Below are 10656 nucleotides of genomic sequence, written 5' to 3' on the forward strand. Positions count from 1 at the left end.
CCCCCCCCCCCGTACCTGTACACGTGTTTACCAGCCAGCAAAGTCTCATGTTATCTGCAAGAGGTTCCTAGTGTCATGCAGTTATCTGCACAATCAAATTACTTAGGTGTGCTCTGCCTTTTTGTACTCTTGACATACAAAGACTGTTTTTATAAACTATTACAAATTAATGATCTCTAATTTACGTGTCATTATCAGTCAACAGTTTTCATTTGTTTAGTGTTTTTCATGAGCTTCAGCTCTATCGAAGTCCAAGTAAGTCTTGTCAGCTGTCAGGTACAATGGAAGCACCTCCAAGCAGTTATTTTGGCTTAACATGAACAACTCTGGTGGCATGGCAGGAGCAGTGGTTGGAGCCATTTCCTCACAGCAGGAAGATTGCAAACTCACAACCCAATTGAGGTCTTTCTGTGTGGATTTTGCATGTTCTCCTCACGCATGGATGGGTTTTCTCTGGGTGCTCTGATTTCCTCCCACAGACCAAAGAGATGCATGTTAGATAAATCGGTAACTCTAAATTGCCCCCAAGGTGTGAATGAGAGCATGAATGGTTGTCTGTCTTGTTTGTCTCTATGTGTCCCTGTTGTGGACTGGCAACCTGTCCTGGGTGTCCCCGCCTCTCGCACAATGATCTCTGAAGATAGGCATCCTGCAACCCTGAAAGGAAAAGCAGGTAATAAAAAATAGATGGATGAAGGCCATCTCCTTGTGTTTTTCAGGGGCATTGTATCATAACTGCAGTTTGAGTGGTCACCAATGGGCTGTTTCACAAAAGATGAATTGGTCAATCTAATAGAAGAGAAGAAAGCTGGACATCTTGGTTTAATCAGTTTCACAAACACCAAGCCAGGCTGAAAAAGAGCAGCTAAGTCAAGTCAGGTTGAAGTGCCAAATGCTCCTTTTAAAAAACTATGAGGTTGATCCCAAATTACCTGATGCTAATTTGGAAGAATAACATGCTTTCACTTCATTTTTATTGAGAAACAGATAAATATTGATGTTTTGAACATTTGAAGCTAGTAGGTAAATAGAGTTCCTAAAAAAAGTTAAATTTAATCAGCTATTTTGAATATTACAGACACAGCAATGGTTTCATTGCTACAATCAGAAAAGCTGTGTCAAAGAAGTTCCAATTGGTGCTTAGTCATTACACTGGTACTATGAATACAGTGAGCGGCTGGGTTAATGGGAACCTTTGTCTTTCCACAAAATACATTTGACATACTTGGTTTTTAACAGTGAATTAGAGACATGTAGCTCAGATGACACTTCAAAACTAAAGTATGAATATAAAACTATCTAGTGTTATTATACCTGCTGTCTTGATCATTTTGTGCTCCATCCATCAATCCATCCATTTTCTGCCACATGTTCTGGAGTTGAATAGCTGGAGCAACAGTTTGAGCAGTGAGACCTAGACATCTCTTTCCACAGCCACCTCTTCCAGCTTTTCTTAGAGGATTCCAAGGCATTCCTAGACCAGCCAAGAGATATAGGTTCTCCAGTGTGTCCTGGGTCTCCTCCCAGTTGGACATGCTCGGAACACTTTCCTAGGAAATATGGAACTTGAAGGTGTCAGTCTGGACTCACCTGGACACTGGCTAAAAGGCACTGAAGAGGTGCTTGACCCTGGAGAGTGGCTCAACCTTTGGAGATTGTGGGGTGCTGGAACATTGTGAGGCACTGGAGAGCCCAGCCAGAGTCACGCATTCTGGGGATCAGGGATATTATGGCCCACTGAGTACCCCAGTATGGTGACCTCCTCTCCTCTTCGTCCATCAGGAGAGGTGATTGGAGGTCATCAAGTTCAGGTCTCTGATTCTGGGTTAATTATTTTGCTCTCACCTGAATCCCACCCCAACTGATGACAGGTGGCTTTGTCCTCTCCTCCTTCAGCATTTGGGGGGAGGGTGGGGTGTGTGTGGGGGGGGGGGGTTCTGTCTCCCAAGCCAGTAATTTAAAAATATTCTGCTGTGTCTTTTTTTAGGAACAGTCATTCTGTCAGGTTCTCAGTGAGTAAGATGCAGAAATGCACACTATGCAGAGAAAAAAGCTAGAAACTTTATTTAAGAAGAATTCTGGCATGGCAGCAAATAGCTAACATGAAACGCTAGGTGCACAAGAAATCTACAGGAAGAGAATCACAAGAAGCAAAAATGATTGATCAGAGATGAATATGGAGAAACTGAATATATGGGCTGGTGTTATTGAAGATATGGGAGACAGCTGGGCTGAGTGAAATAGGGAGCAGGTGTGGGTGGGCAAAAAATGACTGAGGAAAAGTACTGAGAAGTGGTCGGGAACACAGCGAGGATGAACTGAACACGAGAGAGCACAAAAACTAAACATCATAACTCAAAGATAAAAAATCACAAAAACTACTAAAAAATAACCAAAAACACAGATCCTGACAATTGTTCACATGGAGGAGTAGGCTGAAAGCTCAGATCAAGGCAACATGGAGAGAGATCAGACAGCTGTCAGAGCATCAGAGAGGTGCAAAAAAGGAAGACATGCCATGAAAGTACTGCAACTTGACCTTACCTGAGGCTCTAAAGACTGCCAAACAATGCCTAAAAGCTCTGGCTACACACCTGATGGGAACACTCAAGAAGCAGAAGCCTAGAAAATAAACAGGGTTTTATCCATCAAACCATTCTCAGTGTACTCTCAATGGCAGGGGAATAACACGAGAATAGATCCACCCAGAGCAGAGATTGAGTCCTGGAGAAGCATATGGCAGAAGGAGGCATCCCACAGTAATAATGTCCATGGCTACAAGATCTAAGAACTGAATATAACAATCACCAAGAACAAGAACCAGTATCCATCACAGTAGCAGACATCCAAGATAGAGTCGCAAGTATAAAGAGCTGGACTGCCCCAGGGCCTGACATGATTCATACCCACTGGCTAAAAAAGCTGACTTTTCTCTATGAAGGCTTAGCAGCACAAATTAACCGGCTGCAAATGGAAGAGACCCACTTAGAAAGGTTGACCCAAGGCTGCAAAGTCTTGATCATGAAAGACCCCCAGAAAGGGACAATTGCCTCCAAATAATGGCCAATCACCTAACTCTGTACAACACGGAAGCTCCTGTTAGGCATCATAGCGTCTAAGATGAGTAGGCACACTCAATACCCAATGAAGGAATTAGCAGCAACACAAGAGAAACCAAGCACCAGCTACTGGTCGACAGAACTGTAGCTCTAGACTATAAGACCAGACACACAAGGTGCATGCACTGACTATAGGAAAGCTTATGACTTGATGCCCCACACATGGATTTTGAAGTGTTTGAAACTGTACAACATCAACAGAACACTAAGAGTCTTCATTGATAACTCAATTAGAATGTGCAAAATCAACTCTAGAGGCCAGTTCAAAGCTTATTGCACACTTCAACATCAAGTATAGCGTATACCAAGGTGATGCTCTGTCCCCTTTCCTGTTCTGCATGGGTCTGAACCCCGTCAGCCAGATGATGACAAAGACAGGTTATGGGTACCTGCTCCAAAGTGAACAGTCATCAGTCACCTCATCTATATGAATGACATCAAGCTGTAGGCTAAAAATAAGTGGGCCATCCACCTCACCACAATATACAGCAAAGACATTGGAATGTCATTCAGACTGCATAAATGCGGTTGAATGGTATCCAAGAGAGGCAATGTGATCACAACTGAAGGTGTTGAACTACCTGAAGGTAACATTACAGATGTCCAGGACAGATACACGTACTTTGGAATCCCACAGACAAATGGCAACCATGATGAGTTTGCAAGGACATCAGCCACAACCAAATATCTACAGAGAATAAGGCAGATTCTGAAGAGCCAGCTGAATGGCAAAACAAACTCCAAGCCTTCAACATGTATGCAATGCCAATCATCAAGTACCCTGCTGGTATAATAACCTGGCCAAATCAGGACATAGAAGCCAATGATATCAAGACACAATTAAAGCTGCAAGCAGCATTGGGCGGCCCTCGCAGCTCAGCGCCGCTCCGGCCTTGCGACCGCGGGAGCTCTTGCGATCGCAGGAGCTCTGGCGACCGCCGTCTACGCTCTCATGCCTTTCCTGCACCGTCCACTAGGTGGAGTTTTCAGCAAATGTCCCAAATTGCCTTCAGTCAGGATCAATACCAGTCCTGTGCCATGCTGTGAACTTTGACCTTCCTACGTCAAACGGTTGAAGAGTTAGAGCACATGGGCTCTCCTGACCTTGACCTTTGACCTTGTGAACTTGAAGTTAAAAAGGCTGATACTTGACCTATGGGTAGTCTCGTTGTAATGTTTGACCTACCTACTTTGCGCCGTTTCGAAGTTACAGTCACCCAAAAATCCTTAGTGGGCGGGGCTTAAGTGTTGTACTGGAGTCAAATTCTAATATAATCCTATTGGCCTCTTCAGAGGTTAACACAGGTCATTCATGTCCAGTTTGGTGCAAATCGGATAATGCATGTGTGATTTAGAGCCAACCGTATGCAAATGGCGAGGGATTGGCGTTCGCCATTCTGTCACGCCTACATCATTCAGGCACCAGTCAGTGCTGAGAGCGGGATTCTGCATCATGTTGTTCTGACATCCGACACAGGCTTAAATTTGTATGAGTGAAAGAGAAAAAACGACAACCTTCAACAAGAAAACAGGTTACTTCTTGCTGGAAGGTGGAGGGGCTAAAGTGATGTCACAAATTGACCACACTAATGTGATTAGGAATTGTCTGTTATGACACTCAAAACGTTTCATTAATCTATGACCTTGTATGTGGAAGTAATTACACCGTGATGTTTCATGGCAAATGGTCAGATTTTGAGGCTTGACCACACCCACATACTTTAATCAAACAGCTTTTCATAACTTTTGATCTTCAATGTCTCAAGACTGAGCTCAGTGATTCTGAAGCCTGTACGTCAAAAGCTGTAGGAGGAGTTTGATCAAATGCGAAGGCTGTAATCGCCGAAAAAGGGGTAAAAATCCGACCTTTGATCCAAGATGGCCAACTTCCTGTGATGTTTGGACCATGGCTCCAAGAGACTTTTTTGTACGTTCTGTCAAGGTGCACAGGTGTACCGAATTCCATGATCGTCAGTGAAACAAGGGCTTGGGGCTGCTTCTTTAAAGATTTCTAGAGGGCACTGTGGAGGAATTAGGCCACGCCCACCAAACATTGGACGTGATTTCTTTTGGGGGGTGGACTAGGATGAACTGTATTAAGTTTGGTGCAGCTCGGCTGAAATATGTGGAATTTAAAGCTAAACGTATGTCAACGGCGTGATGTCTGACTTCGCCACGCCACCACAGCCACACCCTCCAGCGAAAACTATTGGTGCTTTAATGCAAGTCAGACCAACTTGTTATCTGAAAGATCAAGATCAACCTGATTAGGTCAGGGGGGTCAGAGATGGACCTTTCAAAGCAAAACATTGCACCTACTGTTCTCAGGGGGCGTGGCTTAAGGGACATCACAATTTGACCATTGAGTATTGTTGTGGACCGGACATGGATCAATCACATAAGGTTTGGTGTCTCTGTCACTTACCATGTCCGAGATATAACAGTTTCATATTTTTTGGCGTGATGCCAATTTCTGAGGTCTGGCCACGCCCCTTCAGCATGCACGAAAACTCACCGTTTTGATAACTTTTAATCCCCCATGCCTTATGAGCAAACTGACCAAATTTGAAACCGATCGATCAAAATCCCTAGGAGGAGTTCTATCAAATGCGTAGCCTATAAAAGGCCAAAATGGGGTAAAAATCCAACCTTTCAGACAAAATGGCCGACTTCCTGTTTGGTGTAGCACATGGGAGCAAGAGGGTTTTCTGTGCGTCTTGGGGAGTTCTACAACTGTACAAACTTTCGTGGCTGTACTAAGGCCAATGTGAAGGGTATTTTGAAAGTTTCCAGGGGGCGCTGTAGAGGCATTTTTGTTGCGATTTTTTTGACGACCTTAAAATACATAAATTTTTCACCGTCCCGACGCATCCGCCAAATTCTGTGACTTTTTGAATATGTTAAGGCCTCCAAATAGCCATTTTATTTTGGGTACAAATAATAATAATAAACAGTACAGATCCAATAGGCCTTCGCAGCGCTGTTGCTGCTCGGGCCTAAAAACTCCTGTCAATGCACAGAGTTTCACCTCAGGTCCAGCACCCCAAGACTGTACACCAAGAGAAAGGAGCGAGGCAGAGGACTAATACATCAGCCCCAGTAATGAACTGCTAAGTGAATGTCTCAGGCAGCAAAAACCTTACCCCTGAGACGGTCCAGCACATAACAGTGGAATGTAAGATGCAGGCATGCAAAGCGTACTTGAAACGCCATAACCAAATGGGTGGAATCTGTGCAAAGTAAGGACAGTAAAAGTACCAAGGACTGAAAGAAGAAATCGAGGAGTTTTGGAGAGTCATGGCCTCAGTGGTTCCAGTGGTCATTGGAGCTCTCAGTGCTGTGACATTAAACTGGAAGAGTGGCTCCAACAAATCCCAGTAACAACCTCAGAGATCTCAGTTCAGAAGAACGCAGTCCTAGGAACAGCTAAGATACTGCACAAAAACCACAGTCTCCAAAGCCCCTGTAGAGGACCTGAGCTTGAAGTGAAAGTGAAACCGCTCATGTGGAAAAATGTGGCAATCTGTTCAAAAATAGCAGCTTTGATTGTTTGTTTTTTTTTCCAAAGAAATAGTCACCCAGCAAAACCCAGAGTTCAGCAAAGAACATGAACAGCCTCAACATTCAATTTAACAGGTTTGCTATATAGCCACAAAGCTGACAAAAGGTTAGTAGCGGTTGTTGTTAGCTGCCAGTCGGGGTAAAAACTGCCATCTTTTAAACACAGGAAAAGACCCAGATTGTAACTTCGGATCAATTTGACCCGAATGCCACGGGAAGGTTAACATACCCTAAATTTATGCATCACCCATTTCATACTCATGTATGTGTATCATTTTACATTTAAGCATTTAAAACAAATAAAAGCAATTGTTTCTTCAACAATAACTAAAATAATCGTGTTTTGTGAAACTCAATTATCCTGTTGTGTAACAAAGAAGAATGTTGTTATGGGGTGAATGGCACAAAATTATCATTTAAAAAAAAATTGGAGAATTATGTCCTTTTCCACCCTTATTTAAAGCTATGGTTTTGTTTAAAGGGTTGCAACTTGAAGCAACACTTTATTTATTCCTAAATATTCTGTCTTGGAATATTTAGTGGCTTTATTCTCTATAAACACAACAAAGTCAGTTTTATGTTGAAGTGTTGTTCTGCTGTGCACTGACTACTGTAATGTGTATTTCTTTTAAATTGGGGGTAATAGTTGTTGTTTTCTCATGTTCTGTATAAAAATGTATTTAGAGTTAGCAGGGGGAACTCCTACTATCCTTGAATTGCAGGAAAGACTATTAAGTCAGTTAAAGCTATTACACAGCTGTGAGTCCAGAAAATGCATGTAGTTTCAATCAGTTATAACTTCATCACGAGTTGTTTTCAAACAGCTGATGGGCTGGGGTTTTTTATTCTAATGAACATATTAGAACAAGCAGTGGTTTTATATAAAACTTAAATAGTTGGTACAGATAATGTCTCACTTTTTTATTGCCTGCAGCTGAAAGACAAAATTTTGCCTATCTATGTGTGTCTGTTACTGAAATATCTCATGAACCACTGAATGAATTTTAATGAAACTTACAGAAAGTAATTAGTGGATGTACATTTTCAGCTCATTAACTTATGAACTTAACTGACCTTAAAAACACAAAAATCGCTATAACTCTTTTACTGACATGGAACTAAAATTTGATGTGGTGGTAGCTGAGGATCATTCACAACATACTGTAATTTCACATGAGATTGCATGTAACATTAATTTTAAGGCTATAACTCTGTCAGTTCTCATCACGAGATGATTTTAGTCTTAAACTCAGTGGGTGATGTGCATTCCTTCGGGGAATGCCAGACCTTTAATTAGGTAGGAAATTTGCTCTTTTTCTGTAGAGTTGAATATTTTCAAGTCTTTTTCCAGCAGTTACTAAATGATTTGAGCAGAAGAAGCACTTTGAATCTGTACTTTAGACCAGTATTTTAGACCTGTGGTTTGTGGGTAATTCATGCTTTTTGTACTTTTAAATGAATTTTGTTGGAGAATAACTTCACCATCAAAATCAAAAGAGATCAGTTTTTTTTTAAATTTGGCTTTAACTATTACAGTCAAGTGTTAATGAAACTTTCAGAAAGTAACATGTACATCTCGAACTAATTAACTTTTGGAGTGAACCCCATTCAATATGGCCTCCACAGTTAACTAATATTTGCCAACACAAAAAGAGCCATAATTTTCAAGAAACGTACTGAGACAAACCCTTTTTGGATAATTTAGTTCTTTGGCACCTCTTTCATTTTAGCTTTCTAACATTTTGAACCAAAAAAAGTTCCTTCCATTTTCTTTTCCTTATTTTGTTCTCTCTGTTCTTGCTTTAATGGTTTCTGTACCAATGACTGTGCCTTGACTTTTCCTGCTTCTTCATTTCCTTCATCTGTGGCTGCTACAGACTGATGTTCTGTCCCATCACCTGCAGAGGAACCTTATTTACATGGACAGCCAGGTGAGAACATCTCATATTTCTTAGTGTTTTTCACAATGTAACTTCAGAGTCATTCTGAAACATTTTTAGAATTTCTGGAACCTTTTTACATGATTAGATTTCTTTATTTTTTAATTTTTTTAAAGAAACTCTGTCATTAGGATGGACGATTATTAGAGCAATGCTGCAAAAAAAAAAAGTTTGTAGAATTCTGAGGGGTTTTTTTCTCAGAATTCTGAGACATTCTATACTTTATTGTATTTATCTGTACGCCTGTTTACTCTGAGTTCTCTGAATACACAATTATAATTCTGTTTGGAAATCTTTGATGCCTAAAATGAGAAGTCAGCTCATTAAAAAAGTGTAGTTGTGTGCTCTAACGGATGACATGATTAAAAATAATCATTTTCCTCTACTTGACTGATATTTAGTTCTCACAGCAAAGTTGCTGTCATTTAAAAAGTAAATGCACAATTCCATGTGTACAGTATTTAAAGCTGTGCTAAACATGCCCTGATTTGTATTTACTCAACAACTAAACTTATCTGGTTGGTTCTAAATACCAACCCTGGGTTCTCCAGGCAAGAATATCTCAGACAGAAGACGTTGTTCTGGAGTCTAAAATTGCATTTCCACTTGGGCATTGTTTGACTAAAGAAACATTTTGGGAGTTTAGTTTTCATTGTGTTAAAGGAATAGCTTGGCAATTTTGAAGTGGATTTCAGTCAAAAATATCTGACTACTATTTTGCCTGTTGTAGAGAGCTTGTTGAACAACCTCAGTTTGGTTTATGTCCAACAGGGCTGGTGAGCTAACAAATAAGCCTGTGGTATTTCTTGAGCTTCTTGTTTTCTTTCTTTCTGATGTTAGTCGCTTGGGACTGCTACATTCACTACCACTGCTTTCTTCTGTATCTTATCGATCATCACAATGTCCGGTTGGTTAGCCATCATCTGTTTGTCAGTCTGTATCTGGAAGTCTCATAGTAGCTGCCATTCTCCACCACCCTAGGTGGAGTATCCCACTTTGACTGTTGTACTTCCAGACCATACCTGGTACAGCTGTTCCTGTACACTATTACAGTCACTTGATTATGGCGATCCATGTATGTGTTTCCTGCCTGCATCTTACATCCCGCTACTTTGTGCTGGACTGTCTCAGGGGCATCTTTACACAGCCTGCATCTTAGGTCCTGTCTGGTATGGTAGACCCCTGCCTCTATTGCTCTTGTGCTGCCATGATTAGTGTCTCTATGCTGTCCTTCAGTCCAGCCGTTTCTAGACACTGGTAAGATTTGTTGATATCAGCCACTTCATTAATCTGCCAATGGTACATGCTGTGCAGGGGCTTGTCTTCCCATGACGGTTCCTCTTTCTCCTGTTCCACATTGGGTTTCTGCTTTCTTCCTAATGTACTCCAGGATCTTGGTTGTTTCATCCTGAATACTGGCTCTGATGCTCACTAGTCCTCTGCCTTCCTCCTTTCTCTTAGTGTACAGTCGCAGGATGCTGGAGGGTGAAACCCTCCGTGCATTGTGAGGAGCTTTTGTGTCTTAATGTCAGTGGTTTTTATCTCCTCCTTTGGCCAGGTTATTATACCAGCAGGGTGCCTGATGACTGGCACTGCCTATGTGTTGATTGCTTGGACTTTGTTCTTACCACTCAGCTGGCTCTTTAGGACCTACCTTATTCTCTGCAGGTATTTGGTTGTGGCTGACTTCCTTGCAGGCTCATCCTGGTTGCCATTAGTCTGTGGGATATCAAGGTATTTTTTTCTGGAGTCTTCTGGAGTCCGGCGTAGGGATGAGCCTTAGTTTAGGGGGTTCTGGGCTGGGAGCCCACACTAACAGATTGGTTTTATCTATGTGTGCATATATATTAAAAAAAAAAAAATCCCTTCTCTCCCTCCACGGGTGGTCTCTTTTTTTCATCCTCTGAGCTCGGGTCCTCTACCAGAGGCCTGGGAGCTTGAGGGTTCTGTGCAGTATCTTGGCTGTGCCTAGAACTGCACATTTCTGGACTGAGATGTCTGATGTTGTTGCTGGGATCTGTTGTAGCCACTGCTCC

At 41.8% G+C, this 10656-nt stretch overlaps 2 protein-coding genes across 7 annotated transcripts in view; one reads left to right on the top strand and one right to left on the bottom strand.

Annotated features, from left to right (window-relative positions):
* LOC108244131 (NLR family CARD domain-containing protein 3) overlaps positions 1-10656 on the bottom strand; it is a 1204881-nt gene that overhangs the window by 769652 nt on the left and 424573 nt on the right. The window lies entirely within an intron of this gene.
* Positions 1-10656, top strand: part of LOC108248949 (pleckstrin homology domain-containing family A member 5) — a 166192-nt gene that overhangs the window by 116104 nt on the left and 39432 nt on the right. For 5 of the 6 annotated variants that reach the window (XM_017438017.3, XM_017438022.3, XM_017438018.3 and 2 more), the window contains exon 15: positions 8558-8611. The exons of the other annotated variant lie outside the window; for it this stretch is intronic. In XM_017438017.3, coding sequence (XP_017293506.1) covers positions 8558-8611 — 54 coding nt within the window. The remainder of the gene's footprint in view (positions 1-8557; positions 8612-10656) is intronic. 6 annotated transcript variants of the gene reach the window in all.

Source organism: Kryptolebias marmoratus, linkage group LG23 (genome assembly GCF_001649575.2).
Source record: "Kryptolebias marmoratus isolate JLee-2015 linkage group LG23, ASM164957v2, whole genome shotgun sequence".
NCBI lineage: Eukaryota > Metazoa > Chordata > Actinopteri > Cyprinodontiformes > Rivulidae > Kryptolebias > Kryptolebias marmoratus.